Source organism: Bubalus kerabau, chromosome 1, assembly GCF_029407905.1.
Source record: "Bubalus kerabau isolate K-KA32 ecotype Philippines breed swamp buffalo chromosome 1, PCC_UOA_SB_1v2, whole genome shotgun sequence".
Taxonomy (NCBI): domain Eukaryota; kingdom Metazoa; phylum Chordata; class Mammalia; order Artiodactyla; family Bovidae; genus Bubalus; species Bubalus kerabau.
This window is the reverse complement of record NC_073624.1, coordinates 188,481,837-188,504,500: the sequence shown is the minus strand read 5'-3', so window position 1 is coordinate 188,504,500 and position 22,664 is coordinate 188,481,837. Positions and strand designations below refer to the sequence as shown.

At 48.9% G+C, this 22,664-nt stretch overlaps 1 protein-coding gene across 2 annotated transcripts; it reads left to right on the top strand.

Moving 5' to 3' along the window:
* Window positions 1–11,817: 11,817 nt before the first annotated feature.
* On the top strand, window positions 11,818–22,401 carry CREB3L3 (cAMP responsive element binding protein 3 like 3). Of its 2 annotated transcripts, none has more exons than XM_055566654.1 (10): window positions 11,818–11,844; window positions 12,364–12,492; window positions 12,943–13,234; window positions 14,079–14,191; window positions 15,630–15,764; window positions 16,810–16,916; window positions 20,285–20,353; window positions 21,517–21,601; window positions 21,802–21,898; window positions 22,088–22,401. In XM_055566654.1, exons 1-10 carry the CDS (start codon window positions 11,818–11,820, stop codon window positions 22,399–22,401), a joined length of 1,368 nt encoding a protein of 455 aa, XP_055422629.1. The 2 variants fall into 2 exon arrangements, with proteins under 2 accessions (XP_055422629.1, XP_055422628.1); XM_055566653.1 differs by having other exon boundaries at window positions 15,627–15,764.
* Window positions 22,402–22,664: the final 263 nt, after the last annotated feature.

Sequence of the window (22,664 nt, the reverse complement as noted above, 5' to 3'; positions counted from 1 at the left end):
AAAGATCCCACATGCCTAGAGGCCAAAAAATCAAAATATAAAACAGAAGCAATATTGTAACAAATTCAATAAAGACTTCAAAAATGCTTCACATAAAAAAAATTTAAAAATAAAGACTGACCTAAAAAAAAAAAAAAGGAAAGTTTAGTACAACCTTCTGCATTATTATGTACTTGGCTTTTTTTCTTCAATACTTCATTTTAGAAAGACACGTAGGTCTTCCTAGTGGTCCGGTGGTTAAGAATCCACCTGCTAATGCAAGGGACATGGGTTCAATCCCTGGTCCGGGAAGATTGCACACGCCACAGGGTAACTAAGCCCCTGTGCCACAACTGCTGAGCCTGTGCTCTAAAGTGCGTGCTCTGGAATGAGAGGGACCACTGCAAGGAGAAGCCTGTGCTTCACAACTAGAGAAGGCCCACGTGGAGCACCGAGGACCCAGGGCAGCCCAAAATAAATGATAAATAAATTAAAAAAAATTTTTGTAAAACTTAAAAAAAAGAAAGATTCTTGGTAACATGATGGTAAATTAGACCAGTATCAGATGCCCCAAGCAGAAGGTAATTGTAAAAAAAAAAGTTAACAAAAATAAATGTTACTAAATTCTGTGGAGGGTTGTTGATGATCTTCTATTTTTTTTAATTTTTATGTATTTCACTTTGGCTGCCCTGGGTCTTCATTGCTGCACGTGGGCTTTCTCTAGTTGCAGGGAGTGGGGGCCACTCTCTAGTTGTGGTGCTTGGACTTCTCCTTGTGGTGGCTTCTCTTATTGAGGAGCAGAGTCTCAGTAGTTGGCGGTTCTCGGACTTAGTTGCTCCGAGGCATGCAGAATCTTCCTGGATCAGGGATCAAACCCACGTCTCCTGCATTGGCAAGCAGATTCTTTACCAGTGAGCCATGAGGGAAGACCTGTTAATGATCTTTTAAGAGTATTCTAACCTGGAGATGCTACTAGTGATCTGAGAGTTCTATGGTGTTCTGCCTGAGCAGAAAGGAAATTTGGGGGTCAACCACGGTCCCGCTAAGAAGGATCAGGGTGCAGTGCTTTCTTCACCCTTCCACAGCATGACCAACCTCACTCATGCATGGACAGATTGTCCCCTACCTGGTGGGCTTCTCCCATGAGTACATACGCAGCGTGCATGGCCCATGACTCGTATTAAACTTCACTCCCGGTCAGCTTTCCCCAGAGATTAAACATTAACCCCAATGTTTAATCTGGCAGAGTCTTCATTTTATATAACCTTTAGATCAATCCTCACATTCTGCAGATGAAGAAGCAGAGTCCTGGAGGGGAGAAGTGACTTGAGATGTCACAGCCAAGTCGTTTGCTGAGCTGGGGACCAACTTCGAACTCTTGGTCCAGAAAGCCATTGTGCACAAAATGGGAAAGTTATGAATTGATCACAGATGAGGCAGACACCCCAACTTGGGCTCAAGTAGGTGTCTTTGTCCTGAGGTCCGTGGAGCACGCTGTCGTGGAGTTCAATCCACAGATGTGTTTGGAGCCACTTCAGTGGTGTGAGGGGGACTGTTTTGGAGGCTGGGGGTATATTGGTGGGGCTTCCCAGGTGACTTAGTGGTAAAGAATCTGCCTGCAATGTAGGCGACACAGGAGTTACTGGTTCGATCCTTGGGTTGGGGAGATCCACTGGAGGAGAGCATGGCAACCCACTCCAGTATTCTTGCCTGGAGAATCTCATGGACAGAGGAGCCTGGTGGGCTTTGGTCCTTAGGGTCACAGAGATTCGGACACAATGGAAGTGACTGAGCCCACATGCTCAGTGATCAAAATACACAGGTCTTTGCTCCCTGGTGTAAACAGACAACATAGATGGATAGAGAGTTCTGTCCCATCAATGGTGTTATACTGGGTATGACTTGGGTGGAAGGTGGCTTTGGCAGGGTAATCAAGGCAGCTTCTTAGAGGAGGTGACCACCAGGCTTGGATTTCATCACAACTTGGAGGAGTGTTTCGGGGCTGAATTGTATCCCCAGCCCAAAATTCATATATTGGAGTCTTCACCCCCAGGACTTCAGAATGTGACTGTATTTGGAAATGGGGTGGGGTGGGGCTTCACAGAGGTGATCAAAGTAAAATGATGTCACTAGGGTGGGCTCTAATCCATAAGACTGGGGTCTTTGTAAATGGGGGACATGTGGACACAGAGACACAGGGAGAAGCCACGATCTAAAAGGCAATGAAAGAAGCCTCAGAAGAAACCAGCCGTCCAACATTCCTAGTGTCCCAGTGGTTAGGACTCCTTTCTTCCGCTGCAGGGGGCATGGGTTCGATCCCTGGTTGGGGAACTAAGATCCTGCCTCATGCCAGTTGGCATGACCAAAAGAATAAAAATAAAAATACATAAAATAAACCTTAAAAAAACTAGGGTGTTTGAGTGATGTCCGACTCTTTATGACCCCATGGACTGTAGCCCACCAGGCTCTTCTCTCCATGAGATTCTCCACATAAGAATACTGTGGTGGGTTGCCATTTCCTCCTCTAAGGGATCTTCCCAACTAGGGATCGAACTCGAGTCTCTTATGCGCCACCTCATGGAAGCCCATGAGGTGAGAAAAGTCAATTGAAAAAAAAAGGAACCAGCCTTGCAGACACCTTGGTCTTGGACTTTTAGCCTCTGAGACTGGGAAGAAAAGATATTTCTGTTGCTCCAAGCCTCCCAGGTCTTGGGACTTTGTCTTGGCAGCTACAGCAAACAAATTTAGAAGGTGAGGGATGGAGGGCCTGGACCAATTCAGGATCTAGACGCCCCTACATGCCTCTTCCTCCCCCACTCTAAAGCACCATCCCAGAATCCCTCGGGGCTGAGCCGGAGGAGACTGACGCCTGGTCTCCTCCCCCACAAGGGGAAGGAAGCTGAGCTGACCACATCTGCAGCCAAGGGAGGCCTCCTTTTCCTGGTGAGAGGGTCAGCTGTGACCCTTGGACCCACCAGCCATAAAACAATCACGGAGATGGGATGAGATGGTGGTGAGACCTGGAGGGGGTGGGGTTGGGGACCGGCCCTAGGGGTGTGGATCTCGAGATGGGTGAAGGACTGATCCTGTTTGCTGATCCAGATTCAGGACCCTCACTCAGGGAACACTGCCCCAAAGACCACCTGGTCTTGGGAAGCTGGAAGACCCCCTTCCTATGATTGGCTAAGGCCTAAACCCAGGCACCAAGCTTGGAGAACAGGACCCCTGACCCAAGGGACCTCCCAGCCCTGTCCACAAACACAGTCCACCCAGCCCCATGCAGAAACTTGTAGAACCATCACAGGACATTTCACTGGACTTCTCACCCTGGAACAAGGCGTCACTCTTCCCTCAGGGTCTTTGTGGTGAGGCCCCCTCCCTGACCACCTAATATAAAATTACAAATCGCCTCCCCCTCCACATACTCACCATGTCTCTTTCTTGCTTTATTCCTCTGTATCTGGTCTCTTCAATTTGTTTATTTTTTAATTTTTAAATTCAAATATAATTTCTTTACAATTTTGTGTTTCTCTTCAATGTATTTATTTACTTGCTTATGCACAACTGATTTTACTTAGTATCTGTCTCCCCCACCTAGGAACATCAGCTCCACGGGGGTGGGGCATGAGCAATAATGGTTTATGTTCTCTGCTGGGTCCCCAAGGCCTGACACACAGCAGGCACTCAAGAAGTAGTGGTCACAAGAATAATGAATGAATGAGGACTTCCCTGGTTGTCCAGTGGCTAAGACTCCAAGCTCCCAGTGCAAGGGGCCCAGGTTCTATTCCTTGTCAGGGAACTAGATTCCATGGGCTAAAACTAAAGATCCTGTGTGCCACAACTAAGACCTCAAACAGGACTTCCCTGATGGTCCTGTGGTTAAGAATCTGCCTTGCAATGCAGGAGTTACAGGTTCGATCCCTGATCCAGGAAGATCCCACATGCCGTGAAGCAACTAAACCTGTGAGCCACAACTACTGAGCCCGAGTACCTAGATCCCGTGCTCTGCAACAAGAGAAGCCACGGCAATGAGTAGCCTGCTCAAAGCAGCAAAGAGTAAGCCCTCACTGCAATGAAGAGTAGCCTCTGGTGCAACTAGAGAAAGTCTGGGCACAGCAATGAAGACTCAGTACAGCCAAAAATTAAAAAAAAAAAAAAAAAAAAAAAAAACCCTCACATAGCCAAATAAATAAATAATAAAAAAATTTTTTTAAATGAATGAATGAATGCCTGAAAGTAGGGAGCCTCACCCCCAACTCCCTGAAAAAGTCTCCTCCCTGGTGGCATTGGGAGGCCCTGGTTCAAACTTCCTGTCTTCACCCCTCCCCCTCCAGAGCTGGTAGCCCCCTGGACTAGGCAGCCCAGAGAATTAGGTGCTAATCAGTTGGCATTGCCCAAGAGGCCGATCAGAGTCCCCTGGTCCCCAGCCCCTGCCTGCCCCTGCCACACCCATGTCACAAGGGTTTTACTCACTGCCTGGCCTGGCTGTACCCCAAGGGAGGGTCCCAGAGAAGAAGGAGGAGAAAGAGGAAGGGGAGAGGCTGATGATCTTGGACTCCCTTACCTGTCCCCCCCAAAACTGATCTAAAGGGAAGTGTAGAGAGGACTTTTTGGCAAACAGTCCAAGGAATGGGGAGGTGACATGGTGACAAGAGGCAAGTCCCCATATGCAGTGGGGGACCTGGGCGTTGTCTCAATGCCGGCTGACTCATAGAGTGGTCACAGTGAGTCATAACCCCTTATTAGCGCCTGTGTCCTGTGCAGAACGGGGACTGTCGTCACGACCAGACTTGTGAGGCCAAAGGGCTGAAGCAGTCGGAAAGTAACAGGCGGGTGTCTGCCTGAGGAGTGCCTCGGGACTGGAGCCTGGCATGTTTCTCACAGATGCATATAGTAGTAATAATAGCAACAACACTAAAAATGGGCAGAGTTGGAGATCTAACTGTGTGTGGGGGGTCTCTTCTGAGCCCTCCATTTTTTTTTTTTTTTTTAGGGTTTACCAGGTGGCTCAGCGGTAAAGAATCTGCCTGCCAATACAGGAGATGCAGGTTCAATTCCTGGGTCAGGAAGATCCCCTGAAGGAGGAAATGGCAACCCACTCCAGTATTCTTGCCTGGAGAATGTCATGGACAGAGGAGTCTGGTGGACTACACAGTCCGTGGGGTCACAGAGTCAGATACTATTGAGCACACAGCACAAACAAACCCATGTTGCTTTTTAAAAATCTTTATGTATTCTTTCATTCACTCATTTGGCTGTGCCAGATCTTAGTTAGCATGCAAACTCTCAGCTGCGGCATGTGGGATCTAGTTCCCTGATCAGAGATTGAACTCTCACCCTCTGCGTTGGAAGGTGAAGTCTTAGCCACTGGACCACCCAGCAAAGTCTCTCCATATGTTTTAATGGATGGAACACCCAAGAATCTGTGTTTTATACATTAAAAAAAAGAGTTTCTATATCTGTGTTTTATACATTAAAAGAGTAAGATTTTTTTTTTCACCCAGATAAACATATGGTACACAAGTGTATATATAGTATACTTGTGGATATACAATTTCATGGTGGAGCAGTTATGAAAATGTCTTCAAATGCTCCTTGTGAGGGGCCAGGATAAAAAAAAAATTGAGAAACACTGATTTCTCAAATATAAATAACCATATGTTTTCAATATTGTACCATACCAGCACATAAAGATAATCCTCATTCACTTTCACAGCTATGTAATATTCCAGTTGTTAACACATCAGACTCTATTAATCAATTACCTATGGGTGAATATTTTGGTTGTTTCTAATGTTTTACATATGTGTAAATTTATGTATAAGTGTATTATGTATCTAATTGTTCATTATACATTTAGTATGCTTTTTATTGAGGAAGAATTAATTTATAATAATGATGCATAGATCTTAGGTGTGTTCGATTTGATGAGTTCAGACAATTCTGGACAGTCAAGTAACCACAACTAAAAATAAGATATGGAATATTTGCTCCACCCTAGAAAGTTTCTTCATGCCTGTGTCCACTCAATTCCCCATTCTACTCCAGGTAACCACTTTCTTCAAGCTGGTTTTAGAAAAGGCAAAGGAACCAGAGATCAAATTGCCAACATCTGCTGGATCATCGAAAAAGCAAGAGAGTCCCAGAAAAACATCTATTTCTGCTTTATTGACTATGCCAAAGCCTTTGATTGTTTGGATCAGAATAAACTGTGGAAAATTCTGAAAGAGATGGAATACCAGACCACCTGACCTGCCTCTTGAGAAACCAGTATGCAAGTCAGGAAGAAACAGTTAGAACTGGACATGGAACAACAGACTGGTTCCAAATAGGAAAAGGAGTTCGTCAAGGCTGTATATTGTCACCTTGCTTATTTAGCTTATATGCAGAGTACATCATGAGAAACGCTGGGCTGGAAGAAGCACAAGCTGGAATCAAGATTACCAGGAGAAATATCAATAACCTCAGATATGCAGATGACACCACCCTTATGGCAGAAAGTGAAGAAGAACTAAAAAGCCTCTTGACGACAGTGAAAGAGGAGAGTGAAAAAGTTGGCTTAAAGCTCAACATTCAGAAAACTAAGATCATGGCATCCAGTCCCATCACTTCATGGGAAATAGATGGGGAAACAGTGGAAACAGTGGCGGACTTCATTTTTCGGGGCTCTAAAATCACTGCAGATGGTGATTGCAGCCATGAAATTAAAAGACGCTTACTCCTTGGAAGGCAAGTTATGACAGACCTGGACAACATATTAAAAAGCAGAGACATTACTTTGTCAACAAAGATCCGCCTAGTCAAGACTATGGTTTTTCCAGTGGTCACGTATGGATGTGAGAGTTGGACTATAAAGAAAGCTGAGTGCCGAAGAATTGATGCTTTTGAACTGTGGTGTTGGAGAAGACTCTTGAGAGTCCCTTGGACTGCCAGGAGATCCAACCAGTCCATCCTAAAGGAAATCAGTCCTGGGTGTTCATTGGAAGGACTGATGTTGAAGTTGAAACTCCAATACTTTGGCCACCTGATTCGAAGAACTGACTCATTTGAAAAGACCTTGATGCTGGCAAAGATTGAGGGCAGGAGGAGAAGGGGACAACAGAGGATGAGATAGCTGGATGGCATCACTGACTCAATGGATATGAGTCTGGGTAAACTCTGGAAGTTGGTGATGGACAGGGAGGCCTGGCGTGCTGCAGTTCACGGGGTTGCAGAGAGTCGGACATGACTGAGCGACTGAACTGAACTGAACTGAACCACTTTCTATCACCAAGAATTACTGTTTTTTTTTTTTTTTTTTTGTCAAGTCACAAGTCATGTGGGATCTTAGTTCCCTGACCAGGGATTGAACATGTGCCCCCTGCATTGGTAATGCAGCATCCAACTGCTGGACTGCCAGGGAATTCCCACCAAGAATTACTTTTGCCTCTTCTCTGGGTATCATTTAAATGGAATCTTACAGTGTATATGCTTTTGCATCTGGCTTCTTTTATCATTATGCATTTGAAATTCATATGTGTTGTTGAATGTATAATTAATAGTAATTTATTCCTTTTAATGATGAGTAGCATTGTGTTGTAAGGATATACCAGTTTGTTTATCTACTCCCCTATTATTGGATATTTGAGTTGTTTACTGTTCGGGACAATTATGAATAAGATTGCTATGAACATTCATGTACAAGTCTTTCTGTGAACATATATTTACATTTCTCTTAGGTAGATACCCAGGAATACAATTGCTAAGTCATATGGTAAATGCATTTTTAACTGTAAGAGATTGCCCAGATTTCCAAAGTTTCCACAAGAAGCTTGGACCATTTTGATTCCCACCAACAGGTGAGAATTCTGGTTGCTCCATATTTTCCACCAACATCTGATGTTGTCTTTTTTTATTGTAGTCAGGCTAGTCTAGTGAAGTTGCTCAGTCATATCCAACTCTTTGCAACCCCATGGACTGTAGCTTACCATCCTCCTCCGTCCATGGGATTTTCCAGGCAAGAGTACTGGAGTGGGTTGGCATTTCCTCCTCCAGGGGATCTTCCCGACCCAGGGATCAAACCCTGGTCTCCCACATTGCGGGCAGATACTTTACTGTCAAACCACCAGGGAAGCCCCTAGTCAGGCTGCTGCTGCTGCTAAGTCACTTCAGTCGTGTCCGACTCTGTGCAACCCCATAGACGGCAGCCCACCAGGCTCCCCCGTCCCTGGGATTCTCCAGGCAAGAACACTGGAGTGGGTTGCCATTTCCTTCTCCAATGCATGAAAGTGAAAAGTGAAAGTGAAGTCGCTCAGTCGTGTCCGACTCTTCGTGACTCCATGGACTGCAGCCCACCAGGCTCCTCCGTCCATGGGATTTTCCAGGCAAGAGTACTGGAGTGGGGGTGCCATTGCCTTCTCTGAGTCAGGCTAATGGGTATCTTTAAATGTTTTCATGTGTCAGAAATGGTTCTGTATGAATGAAGTAACAATTGGAAGCAAAGCTCACACCTAACAATGATGTTTGAGAAATGCTACAAATTCATACCTTCTGAGAGTGTTACAGAGTATTGTAAAGGCTCTGACAAGTTTCACAAAGCTGTTTGTTAACACAGTGTCCCTCAGTCTTGTTTGGCCACAGCATCCTCTTGTGTCTTGTGTTCTGTTTTATACTTAAACTCATTGGTGGAATCTATCGTGGGAATTTTACTTTAGATTCCAACTTAGCATTGCTCTGAAGGATGTGTTTGTGTCTGGTAAATTAGATCATGATGTCAAAGGCATCAGAAAGTCCTCTTGTCCCTCAAGTGCTTATCCTCATCTTATCCTTTCAGGTATCTCTTCATTGTGCTCAGTCCTGTCCGAATCTCCGCGGTCCCAGGGACTCTAACCCTTCAGGTTTCTCTGTCCATGGAACTTTCCAGGCAAGAATACTGGAGTGCGCTGCCATTTCCTATTCCAGGGGATCTTCTGGACCTGGGGATCGAACGCATGTCTCTTGCACGTCCTGCATTGCAGGCGGATTCTTTATCAGTGTGCCACCTGGAAGCCCCATCTTTTCACTAGGGCATATGAAAGCCTTCTAAAGCCCATGACTATAAAATTATAAAACGGGACATCCCTGGTGGTCTGGTGGTTAAAAAGACTCTGTGCTTCCAATGCAAGGGGCGTGAGTTCAATCCCTGGTTGGGGAACTAAGATCTCACATGCTATGTGGCATGGCCAAGAAAATATAAATGAATGAATGAATTAAAATAAAATTACAAAAAAGTAACAAATATCCTGCGGAGAAGACTGTGGGGTCTAAATACCCATGTAGGTGTTAAGTGAGTAATGCCAGATCATTTATTCAGGAAGATTTGGATAAGATGAGGACAAGTTCTATGTCAAGGGTACCGGAGCTCCTGAGAGTCATAAATGGGAGTGAGGAGGAGGCAGAGACAAGTCCAGAAGTCAACCTTCACCTACTTTCTACACCTGCCAAGACAGCCCTGGAAAGGTGCCTCCACAAGCCAAGGCTGAATAAATATTACGACTGAGAACACTAAGCCAAACCAAACCAAACAAACCCCTTAAAAATCCAACCCAGAGTAGTGAAAAAGGAAATGAAAGATGCAGAGGCCAAGAGTGAGCTAATGTTACCGGTATCCGGTGTGTGTGTGTGGGGGGGGGGGCAGTTACGGTAATGCAAGGGTCCTCCTGCCTGGTACTGCTCACATCAAGGTCAGGCATTCCCTGTGAGGGGCTGTCCTGGGCACTGTGAGGTATGGAGCAGTATCCCAAGCCCCCACTCACTCCAGGAACACCCCCAGTTGTGACAACCACAGGTGTTATTGTGAGATAAGAGCAACACTCTGGCACAGCTCATAGTAGGTCTTAAATTTTTGTTGCCTGAATAAATAATGGCTGGCCCATGGAGAAACATACACCAAGATGTGTATTTCTTGAGAGCAAGGAGAGTGTTTGAGTTACCGTGTAAACCTAGCACCTAGCATCTTGGCCAGCATACAGAAGGCTTGTCATCCATTCACTAAGCTCCCAAGAGCTTCCACTGTATTTAGTATAAACCAGTGGGTTTCCCTGGTGGCTCAGATGGTAAAGAGTCTGCCTGCAATGTGGGAGACCCAAGTTCAATCCCTGTGTTGGGAAGATCCCCTGGAGAAGGGAATGGCAACCCACTCCAGTATTCTTGCCTGGGAAATCCCATGGATAGAGAAGCCTGGTGGGCTAAAGTCCACAGGATCTCAAAAAGATGCGACTAACTTAAACTTCTTGCCACAGCCCACAAGACTCTGCATGACCTGCCATGTTCCCTCCGTGTCCTCCTTTCCTTCCTCTTGCCTTTCACTCACTGTTCTCCAGACACACGGGCCTCCTTGCTGTTCCTCCCACACACCAGGTAGAGTCCTGCCCCAGGGCCTTTGTATGAGCTGTTCCTTGACCTGAAACAGCCTTTCACCAGATCTTCCAGTGGCTGGGCTCTTGCTCATCATTTAGGAACATACTTAAATGTCACCTTCCGAAAGAATCCTGGAACTTTCCTGGTGGTCCAGTGGTTAAGAATCCTTCCAATGCAGGGGATGCAGGTTCGATCCTGGGTCAGGGAACTAAGATCCCACATGAAATGCGGCCCCCCCCCAAAAAAAATTCATGGCATGCAGTTCAAAGAAAGCACACTATTTTTTTAAAGCATTAAAAAAATAAAAAATAAAGTCTTTGCCCATCCTGTGTTGCTCTGTACATGATTACATTCAGCTTCTTGGTAGCATTCACCCATTTGTCAGCTATTGGTGTGTTTATGCTTTTATGATCTAGCTTGTCCACTGCCCTAGGAGTTGCCAGATGAGTAAGAGTTGATGGAGTGCCTCCTGTGTGCTGGGCATCTTTAAGACACTGGGGACCCTGCTGAGAGCAAAAGAGCCTCTATTCTCCCCCTGAAGGTGCTCACATGAAAGGGCAGAGGAGCAATGAGAGAAGAATATAGGTAAGTAAACAAGAAAATTTCCAGTAGTGAGGTCCATGAAAACAGTGATGTGATCAAGTGGTAAGGGGTGGGGAGCTCCTCCCTGGTTGTGTGTGTTGGGGGTGGATGGAATCCGAGAGGGGCTTCTCAGTTGTCTGTGCTGGGTTCCACAAATAGCAAACATTCAGGAATGTGTGAACACAGTGAGAGAGTTGGGTTGAGCAGATATGCCTTCCAGGCAGAGGGAACAGCCAGTGCAAAGGCCCTGAGGCAGGAATCAGTTTGGTTTGCAATAAATATCTGTTGAGAATAAGTGAACGCTAGAAGGTTCTAGAAGGAATTGATTGCTCTGGTTTGGCCGGAGAGACCTTGCCTGGGGGAAGGGGGCTTTGAGGGCTGCCAGCTGTGATGAAGGAAGGGAACTCCTGGCTGAAGGAAGGGCGCCCCCAAAAGTCTGGGCTATTCTTTTGGGTTCTGTTTTGTTCTGGGAGTGGACGGGACCCGGCCAAGGGCCCTGGGCTCTCTTGGAGCTGACATCCGGGGACTATGGAAAGACACAGTCCCCGAAAGTAGGGGAAAGGTCATGGAGCCTCGGAACCCCAGACTTTGGCCTTTGCCCACTGCGACTGGAAAAGCACAAAACATGCGAGATAACGGTCTTCCCGCCCCTCCCCCTAGCCTGCCCCGCTGTCATTGGCCCTTAACTCTGTCCGTCCTGCCTGTTGCCCAATCAGCACCTTGGGGTGGGCTGGGAGAGCCCCGGGACTATTTCAGCATCTTTTGGGGAGTGGTGACAACCACAGAGAAGACGCAGCTGAGCCTGGGAGACCTGATGGCAGACTGAGCCTCCAGCTCTAGGCAGACGTAGGAGGTCTGGAGAAGGAGCTAGAGGGACTCATGGATGGGGACTTAGCTATTGGAAAGGTGAGACCTGCACGGGTCCCCAGGGGAGGGACGATTTATGCCAGGAACTCTCCCCAAGCTCCCAGAATTGGCAGGCACCTCACACCGCCTTGTACAGATGGGAAGACTGAGACCCAGAGGGAGACTACAATGACTAAGATTGTGTCTCTATTCCGGGCCGCTGCTGGACTTAATTCTGGGCCTCCCTGCCTTCCAGAAAAGGGTGTGTGTGTGGGGGGGAGGGGGGGCGGATTCTGACAGGATGGGAATGCAAGAGGGGGCTAGCTTCATCTGCTGTCCATCCCCACGGGGCAGCTGTCTAGCGCTTTTTAAAGAAATTGGCTCCTAGGCCCAGGAGCCTCTGGGTTGGCCCCATAACAGAGATTTGGAGATTGAGGCTCCGCAGGCAGGAGGGGCAGGCTGACCTGGGGGCTGCAGCTGAGACTGAAGCAGAGGGGAAGGTACCTCAGGTGGCAGCAGATGGGCGGTGGGCAGGAGAGGGGCTGCATGACCCTCACAGGTGTCCCCTCCTCGCCCCAGATGGCTTCCTCCACCAGTCCCATGGGCCCTATCGACAGCCTGGAACTCCTGGATCTACTGTTTGACCGGCAGGACGGCGTCCTGAGACACGTAGAGCTGGGAGAGGACTGGGGCCATGGGGAGGACCAGGTGATAACCCAATGCGTCTTCCTCACCCCCAGGTCAGAGCCGGGACTCCGCTCAGCTTTGTGCCTTTACCACACACACATGTGATTTTAGCAAAGCACGTTGTATAAACCCTTTCAGCGACCCTAAGGGCCAGATGACATCGCCTTCTTCTTAAAGGAGTGGAAAGCAAGGCCCAGAAAGGAGTGGTAACTTGTCCTGGGTCACACAGTAGTTTGAAGTTGGCTCCAGACTTAAACTGGGGCTTGTTCCTCGCTCGACAAGGTTTGATGTTATTCCCGAGCTACACGATTGGGTTCAGGCTCCAGCCATGCCAATGGGCAACAAACATTAGCTCTTTCCATATTACAGAAAGGACACGTGAGGCCCAAAGAGGGTCAGCGGCTTGCCCAGAGACACAGCATTGCAAAGCATAGACTTCCTAATTCCCACCGGTGCTCTCTGTCCCAACAGGTCCTGCCAGGTACGGACTCTGATGACTTCCTCAACTCCATCCTGGGTTCTGGAGATTCAGATTCCCCAACCTGGTCCCCTGCGGCCAGTGACAGTGGCATCTCAGAAGATCTGCCCTCTGACACCCAGGACACACCTCCACACGGTGGGGTGCCTGCCACCACTGCCGGCTGCCATAGTGTGGAGTCTGGCAAGGGGCCCTGCCCCTCCTACCATCCTGGCCCCACCTGCCCTGCCAGGCACCTCGGGCCAGTGGCCCCAAGGCTTGAGACTTCTGTTGCCATAGACCTGGGTGAGTCCTGTGTCAGCTGACTATCCTTGCCTTGTCCCAGGCACTGACCGCACAAATCCACCCTTTGAGATGGGCACTGGTGTGCTGTCATGGACCCATTTTCCGGATGGTTAAGAGATGAGTCAGAGCCACAGAGCTGGGATGCAGTCTGCCTCAAGCATTGAGCTGGCAACCTCATTTTTTATACCTTCCATGCCTGGTTCATAGGAGACTCAATGAAAGTTCGTGAGATTGTGGGATCCCAGGCCTTGGGGTGCTCCTACAGACCTGGGGAAAGGCCTGATGCAGAAGACTCCACCAAGAGGGCATCCTTTGTCTTTTGAGCCCCGCGATGGCATGGGAGTACTTATTAGTCCCATTGGAGACTTGACAAAACTGAGGCTCAGAGAGGTTTACTCCCTTACCCAAGGTCACGCAACTCCACCCAGTTGGGATTAGAAGCAAGGGCCATCTGACTTGGAAGACTGTGCTGTCCAGAGCAGCTCACCTATGGGGTGCCAGGTAGCTGGTGGGAGGGAACTGCGGGTGAATCAGAACTGGTCCCTGCCCCCAGGAGGAGATAAGGCCAGGCCGGCTGCAGATCCAGCCCCTAATCCTGAGTGATAACAGCCACTCCCTCTTGGGCTGGCCGTGGGTCCCTAATAACGTCCTGATGAACTGGGGTCCCCGTCTTATGGCAGAGGGGAGACTGAGGCACCTGGTCGTGGAGTCCCAGGCCAGGCAACAAATGCCTAGCACATTAGGGCCAATGCTGTAGCTTTGCTGGAGGAGGCAGGTAGGACCGGGGAGCTCGAGGCCCCCTGCCTGACCCCCACCCCGTCTCCATCCCCATGTGCCCTGTTAGAAATGTGGAGCCCAGGCGTCTATGCTGAGGAGCAGGCCGACCTGGCTGACTCGCCCTCACGCTACAACCTCACAGTCAAGGACCTCCTCCTCTCCAGCAGCAGCGGGGACCTGGTGAGCAGCCCCCACCTGCCCCCTGGAGCATCAGAGCTGGGAGGGGCACTGGGCTCATGGGGCCCCAATACACCCATTTTGAAGACTGGAAGACAGTCACAGACAGGAATTGGTATTGGTCCCAGGTCTTTTAATTCAAAGCAACCGTGAAAATTGAGGCTATTATCTTAATTTCACATATGATTAAATGGGCACAGAGAGGTTTAGTAATTTGCCTTAAATCACACAGCTGCTGCAGGCCCACTTCCTGAGCTGACCTATTGGGTCTATTGTGCCCTTTGTATGCTTACCTTGGGCTATCTTATCTTGCCCTGAGCTTCCACTATGGGCAAACCAGGCCTGAGAACCCAGTTAGTGCCCTGCTCCCTTTCACAGATGAGAAAACCAGTCCCCAGAGAGGTTAAGCCACAGACACAAAGTCACACAGCAAGCATGTGGCCAAGTCAGGATTTGATCTCCTGATGCCTAAAGTAGTCCTGACAACCTCTAAAAAAGACCAGAACATCCCTCTTGACTTGAGAGACCTGCGGTGAGCATCAGCTGTGTGCTCAGTCTATGGGGACCTCATGGTCAAGAGGGGACAATGACTGCTTAGGGAGAGAGGCTAGAGGGGCATTGCAGGTCCAAGAAGGCTTCCTGAAGGAGACAGAACTTCAGCAGGTCTTGAAGGATAGGAAAGACAAATGACTGCTTTGGAAATGCTAACTGGATTTTGTAAAAATATCAAGTTTAATATCATTGTTTTGTGGAAGTGGGAGGCCTTATTCCCATATTGCAGATGAACACACTGAGGCTTGAGCCCTGAAGAGAAAATGGTTGGACTAATCAATGGCCTGGAATTCCAGGGACTGGAATTTGATTCGATAGATAGCAGGTTGCCCCAATCTCTACCTTTATTCCTGAGTAATGGTGTGACATTCCTAGGACTTGGCTGTCTGATGACACGCTTCTTTCATTTTCAGTGTTTCTATTTCGTGATTTAAATTTAGTTTGAAAAATTTTTGAATAGTCAAATGCATGCACACAGTCCAAGTTCCAAAGGTACAAACAGGTACACGGGAAGAACCACCTCTCACCCTCTTTTCCCAGAGGCTCACTTATCCTACCCCCTGTTTGTTGGATTTTCCTTTTCCTGTTGCAGACAAGAGCTGCAAGCAATGCTCAGAGCGCGGAGCAGTGCGTAGCCTGTAGTAGATGCTAAACACATAACTGTCAAATGACTATTTGTGAAACAAACAAAAAACCACACTTGTATCTGTAAGATGAATTCCTGGAAACGGAATGGCTGGGTCAGAGGGCTGTGGGCTGGTTGTTTGGCGCCCTAGTGCCGGTGTGGACCCTACAGTGACTGGATCAATTGTTTCTCGATGCCTTTTATTTCCCAGAGGCAGTCACTGTCTCTGCCCCCAAAACAGTTCTCCTGGTTTCCCCACAGCAGCAACATCACCTGGCAGCCCCCCACCTGTTGCGACCTGGGACTGGGCACTGCCAGGAGCTGGTGCTGACGGAGGATGAGAAGAAGCTACTAGCCAAAGAAGGCATCACTCTGCCCACTCAGCTGCCCCTTACCAAGGTGAGTCCGTGGGACCCCTGGCTCTGGGGCTCACCCCACTTCCTGCAGCAACATGCCCACGAGTCTCACCTTTGTGTGCATGTGTGTGTGTGTGTGTGCACACACTCAGTCGTGTCCAACTCTTTGTGACCCTATGGATGGTAGCCCACCAGTTTCCTTTGTCCATGGCGTTCTTCAGGCAAGAATATTGGAGTGGGTTTCCACTCCATACTCCAGGTGATCTTCCCGACCCAAGGGTCGAACTCATGTCTCTTGCATTTCCTGCATTGGCAGGTGGATTCTTTACTTCTGCACCACCTGGGAAGCCTGAGTCTCACCTTTACGTCTCCCTAACCGGTGGCTCAGACGGTAAAGAATCCGCCTGCAATGCTGGAGACCCACGTTCGATCCCTGTGTTGGGAAGATCCCCTGCAGGAGGGTATGGCAACCCACTCCAGTATTCTTGCCTGGAGAATTCCCATGGACGGAGGAATCTGGCGGGCTACAGTCGGTGGGGTCACAAAGAGTCGGACACGACTAGTGACTAAGCACAGCACACATAACTAGAGTGTTAGGATGTGTCTGTCACCAGAACCAGAAAATTCATCGTCAAAGCCAACACAGTGGGGGCTTTCTAGCTGGCCGCGGCCTCCACTCAGCCTGTTCACTCAGCATCAATACCTGAGTTTGCCTTTTCCAATTGAAAGACTTCTTTTAGTGATAACTGGCCTGGGAAAAGGCGCCAATCCCACACATGGCCAGACGGTGGTGCGATTGCACCAGTGCACAAAATCTAGTTGTTAATAATGGAACTGGGATTGGGAGCAAGAAGACCATCAGGAAACCAGGACCATTCCCATCCCCCCGCCCCTCCCCACCGCCACAACCACTAGAGACTCTGAGGGAATTTGAAGACAGAAAATCTGGCCTTCAAGCCATGAAGGGTCTGCCCTCAAGTCCCTGAGTCTGGCTCCCTTGGGAGGATACTGGGGGTGAAACTGTGGGGTCTGGACAAGAGAGTGGACCCTTCAGACTGACTCAGTCTCCTCCCCATGTCACTCTGCAGTATGAGGAGCGAGTGCTGAAAAAGATCCGCCGGAAAATCCGAAACAAACAGTCAGCTCAAGAAAGTCGGAAAAAGAAGAAGGAATACATTGATGGCCTGGAGACTCGGTAAGGCTGGAGGCCCAGGACCCCACACTTGAGGTGAGGGGGGTGGGGACTGAGGCCTGAGAGAGGCATGCAGTGGAGCAAAGTGGAGCCAAGTGGAACAATCTGCGTGTGTGTGTGTGTGTGTGTGTGTTCAGTTGCTCAGTGATGTTCGACTACATGGACTGCAACCTGCCAAGCTCCTCTGTCCATGGGATTCTCCAGGCAAGAATACTGGACTGGGTAGCCATTTCCTTCTCCAGGGGATCTTCCCAACCCAGGGATCGAGCCCATGTCTTCTGAGTCTCCTGCATTGGCAAGTGGATTCTTTACCACTGTGCCACATGGGAGCGACCGTTTTGTCTGTGAATTGCAAGGATGGAAAAATGCCTAGAGGTGGCACAGGGCTCAATTTTGAGGCCCCTAATCCCCTAGAACAGGGGTCCCCAATTCCTGGGCCACGGACTGGTACCAATCCATGGCCTGTCAGGAACCAGGACGCACAGCAGGAGGTGAGCAGCAGGCAAGGGAGTAATGGGTGTTTACAGCCGCTGCCCCCCACTCATATTACCACCTTAGCCCCACCTCCTGTGAGATCAGCAGCAGCACTAGATTCTCCTGGAAGCACAGACCCTAACCCTAAAGTCAAGGTGGAATATCCTGAGATTTCCAGAAAATAGAAATAAAGTGAAAATTAAATGTAATGTGCTTGAATCATCCTAAGACTATCCCCTCCACACCCTGGATTCATGGAAGAACTGTCTTCCTTGAAACCAGTCCCAGGTGCCAAAAAGGTTGGGGACCACTGCCCTAGATGATGCTATGCCAAGAAGGGAGGTTATGTCCTGGCTCTTTGCCTGTAGGTGGGACATTTACTTCCCTTGTCTGAGCCTCTCTGGTCCTCAGAGCTGTCATGGCTTCCTTCCAGGGAGTGGAAGGAAGGAGGAACTTCCTCAACTTAAAAACTGTGCACTCTCAGTTCAGTTCACTCTCTCAATCGTGTCCAACTCTTTGTGACCCCACAGACTGCAGCACGCCAGGCTTTCCTGTCCATCACCAACTCCCGGAGCTTGCTCAAACTCATGTCCATCGAGTCGGTGATGCCATCCAACCATCTCATCCTTTGTCATCCCCTTCTCCTCCTGCCCTCAATCTTTCCCAGCATCAGGGTCTTTTCCAATGAGTCAGTTCTTCGCATCAGGTGGCCAAAGTATTAGAGTTTCAGCTTCCGGATCATCTTTCCAATGAATCTTCAGGACTTATTTCCTTTAGGATTGACTGGTTTGATCTCCTTGCAGTCCAGGGGATTCTCAAGAGTCTTCTCCAACACCACAGTTCAAAAGCATCGGGCTTTTGGCACTCAGCTTTCTTTATAGTCCAACTCTCACATCCATACATGACTACTGGAAAAACCATAGCTTTGACTAGATGGAGCCTTTGTTGGCAAAGTAATGTCTCTGATTTTTAATATGCTGTCTAGTTTGGTCATAGCTTTTCTTCCAAGAAGCAAGCTTCTTTTAATTTCATGGCTGCAGTCACCATCTGTAGTGATTTTGGAGCCCCAGAAAATAAAGTCTGTCACTGTCTCCATTTTTTCTAATCCCTGTGCACTCTAAGCCCATCCAATCACCTCTCTAAACTCATACAGGATACTGAGAGACAGGGTCCTCATTGTTCTTTAATGTGGTGGTGTTGTTCAGTCGCTCAGTCATGTCTGACTCTTTGTGACCACATGGTCTGTAGCACGCCAGGTTTCCCTGCCCTTCACCTTCTCCTGGAGCTTGCTCAAACTCATGTCCATTTAGTCAGTGATGCCATCCAACCATCTCATCCCCTGTCATCCGCTTCTCCTCCCGCCCTCAATCTTTCCCAGCATCAGGGTAGGAAACATAAAAACTTAGTTCACTCACTTTTTAAACCAAAAGTGATTTTAGTAAATGTTACAGGTCTATCTGTGTTTTCTATTTCTTCCCTAGTCAATTTTGGGATGTGTTATTCTAAGACTCTGATGCTGGGAGGGATTGGGGGCAGGAGGAGAAGGGGACGACAGAGGATGAGATGGCTGGATGGCATCACTGACTCGATGGACGTCAGTCTGAGTGAACTCCGGGAGTTGGTGATGGACAGGGAGGCCTGATGTGCTATGATTCATGGGGTCACAAAGAGTCGAACACGACTGAGGGACTGAACTGAACTGATTCTTCTGGAAAGTTGTCCATTTCAAATTTATCGACATAAGATAGTTCATAGTTCTCTCCCATTATTTTTTTAAGCTTTGAATCATCTATAGCTGGGACCTTAGTAATAACTCATGTTGTGTATTTGCACCTTCACTTGTTTTTTATCTTGAGCAATCTTGCCAGAACTTTGTCTGTTTTACTTACTGTTTTCAAAGAATGAATTTCTGACTTTTCCTCCCGCTCAATTGTATTTTTGTGTACTAGTTCCTTTATTTCTACTCTTAGCTTTATTGTGTCTTTCTTTTTTTTTTTTAAGTGAGTTTATTCTGTTGTTCTTTTGCTGATTTTTAAATGTGTATGTTCAGCTGCAGGCTTCCCCAGTGGCTCAGACTGTAAAAAATCTGCCTGCAATGTAGGAGACCTGGATTTGATCCCTGGGTGGGGAAGATCTCCTGGAGGAGGGCATGGCAACCCACTCCAGTATTCTTGCCTGGAGAATCCAATGGACAGAGGAGCCTGGCGGGCTACAGTCCATGGGGTCACAAAGAGTTGGACATGATTGAGCAACTAGGCACGGCACATGTTCAGCTGCTTAAACTGTAATAAGGTTATCTGTTTTCTCCTCAGCACTTCTTTAGCTGCATCTCACACATCTTGATTTGGATGTTGTCATTACTTGGTTCCTAGGTCTTCCCTACTTTTCACTGTGGATTCTTCTTTATCCCATGAGTTATTTAGGAGGGCCTTTTAGTGGGGGAATTTATCCTCTTCCCTGGATACTAACATACCCTCATGCCACGATTTGAATGTTTTATTTTTTATAAATTTATTTATTTATGTTGGCTGTGTGAGTCTTCATTGCTGTGCGTGGTCTTTCTCTAGTTGCAGAAAGCGGGGGCTACTCTCTAGTTGTGATGTGCAGGCTTCTCATTGCGATGGCTTCTCTTTCTTCTTTTTTAAAAATGTTTATTTGGCTGTGTGAGTTCCTAGTTGTAGCATGTGGGATCCAGTTCCTCGACCAGGGATCAAACTTGGGCCCCTTGCATTGGGAGCATGTGAAGTCCTAGCCACTGGACCACTAGGGAACTCCTGAGGTGGCTTCTCTTGTGGCAGAGCTTGGGCTCTAGGTTCTTGGGCTTCAGCAGTTGCAGCTCGTGGATCTGCAGGGGTGACAGGCATATTCTGAATGTCACTGTGATGTTGCATTTGCAGGATGTCAGCTTGTACCGCCCAGAATCAGGAACTTCAGAGGAAGGTCTTGCATCTCGAAAAGCAGAACCTGTGAGTCTTGGTGTGACTGGGACTGAGGACAGGGGGAAGCTGACCCTGGAGTCTCTTGCAGGAGAGGTGGACAAGGGGGGACAGGCTGTGTGATAGCAGGACAGAGCAGAAGGTGAGGATTCCACCCAGAGAGGGGGCAGGCTGCATAGAAGAGGGGATTTAGACTTGGGCCCTTGAAGGATGTATAAGAGTTCCATAGAGGGAAGGAAGGAAATGGTATATGAATGGCCAAAGGCTAGGAATATGGTGTGCTGGAGAACTGCAGGTGATTCCATCTATGGGGTACATGTACTAATTCAGTTTTTATTAGCATCTACTCAGTGCCAGGCATAGTTCTGGGTACTGATACCTCAATAGTGAGCAAAACAGATACAGTCCCTCCACTTAAAAGACTCATACTCTAGTGAGAAACATACTCAAGACAAATAAAACTATGTAAAAGATCATTCAAACAGTGATAGCCACTTGGAAGAAAAATAAACTAGGGGGAAGGGGCTAGAGAGTGAGGGGGGGGGCGCTATATTAGGCAGGGAAGTCAGATAAGGTGCCATTTGAGATGAGATCCAACAGATAAGAAAGAAGATAAGAAAGATAAGAAAGAAGCAGCTACAAAAAGACCTGTGGGGGGGGACAGTGTCCTTGGTACAGAGGGCACAGCCAGTGCAAAGGCCCTAGGGCAGGAATACTTGTATGTAGGAGAAACAATAAGGGGACTGTGTGGCTGGAGCAGTGTGAGTGAGGGGCAGAGTCAGGGGAGAGGAGAGAGGGAGGCAGGTCATGCAGGGCCTTGTGGGCAACAATGAAGACTCAGGCTTTTACCCCAAGGGAGGTGGGAACCTGGAGGGCTGGGGGTTGAATCACATTTGAAAAGTATGGAGCGTGAACCCTAGAGGGAGCACGAGAGGCTTGAGGGGACCAGAGGTGGGGGCTGGTGTCCAGGTGAATGATGATGGCAACCTGGATGGAGGAGGCTGGGTGTCAGAAAAGTGGGTGAGATGTTCAGTGGAGATTTATTGAGGGAACTTCTGGGACTTTTAATAGCAGTAGGGCCTTGAGGGGTGGATAGGATTCAGACCTCAGCCAGGCTGGGAGATAACAGAAATGGACAGGGAGCCAGGTGAAGGCCATACAGGGCTCAGCCAAGGCTTCCCATTTCCACTAAGGTCTCTCTTGGAACAGCTGAAGAAACTCCAGGCCATTGTGGTCCAGTCTACCAGCAAATCAGCACAGACGGGCACCTGCATAGCAGTGAGTCCTGACCCCCAGCTCTGAGTGGGAGGGTGTCCTCAACCTTGGCAGAGGGGCCTGTGAGGGAGGAGAGCATGAGTAGGAGCAGAGCCCTGAGCGCCGGGTCAAGCACGATCTAGTCTTCTGGGCTTCTGTTTTCCTGCTTAAGCGTGCTCAGGGGTTGGGGAGGGATGGGGTGACCCCGCCCACATCTCCACCAGGTCCTGCTCTTCTCCTTCGCCCTCATCGTCCTCCCCTCCATCAGCCCTTTCGCCTCCAACAGAGCCGAGAGCCCCGGAGACTTCGCACCTGTGCGAGGTAGGTGGACTCGGATTTGCTCTTCCTTCAAAACCCCTCTGGGGCACATTCCGCTTGGCTCCCCAGTCCCCACTGGGGGGAGGAGGGGAAGGTGCCCCCTTGCAAGTGCTCCCTGGGGCTGGGAGTTAAGGAAAGAAGGGAACTGGCCTTCAGGCCATCCCTCATGACCCTCCCCCACCCCTTGCTCAGTTTTCTCCAGAACTCTACACAACGACGCGGCATCCCGGGTGGCTCCCGACACTGCACCAGGCTCCGAGGCCCCCGGACCCGGGCCCAACACTGGCGCACTTCAGGAAAGGTCTCCAGGCAGCCCTCCGGGGGAATGGGAATCCCAGGACACACGTGCTCTGGACAATTCGACAGAGGATCTGGACAACTCAACTCTGGTCCAGGGCAACTCTGTGAAGGAACTGGACCGGGCCACCCTACTGGACTGTGCCCCGCCTGAGCCAGCAGTCAGCCCGGGCCGCGTGGGGCTGGAGGCAGCAGGGGGGGAGCTGTGAACACCATGGGTCCCTGCCCCCCTCTCCACCCTGGCCCCTCTGCTCAGGGGTGCTTCAATAGGTGCTGTAGTGGATAGGGACAGGCATGGGGATCCAAGGTGAGAGAGAGACCCTGGAGAAGGTATTAGGGTGGAGATGCACAGATACACAGCTACAGACCCAGGGACCCAGGTACACACTGAAACTGATTCTCAGACACAGACCATAATGCCACAAAGCCTGAGAAATCTACATGCAGACCGAGGTGCGGAAGGAAACAGGGA

What these genes read in the sequence shown, in the direction of transcription:
- CREB3L3 (XM_055566653.1), top strand. Translation starts at nt 11,818, where the DNA reads ATGGATGGGGACTTAGCTATTGGAAAG. An exon ending in CCAGCAGCAGCGGGGACCTG is followed by an intron (nt 14,192 to 15,626) that starts GTGAGCAGCCCC and finishes GTTTCCCCACAG; the next exon opens with CAGCAACATCACCTGGCAGC. An exon ending in CATCTCGAAAAGCAGAACCT is followed by an intron (nt 20,354 to 21,516) that starts GTGAGTCTTGGT and finishes ATTTCCACTAAG; the next exon opens with GTCTCTCTTGGAACAGCTGA.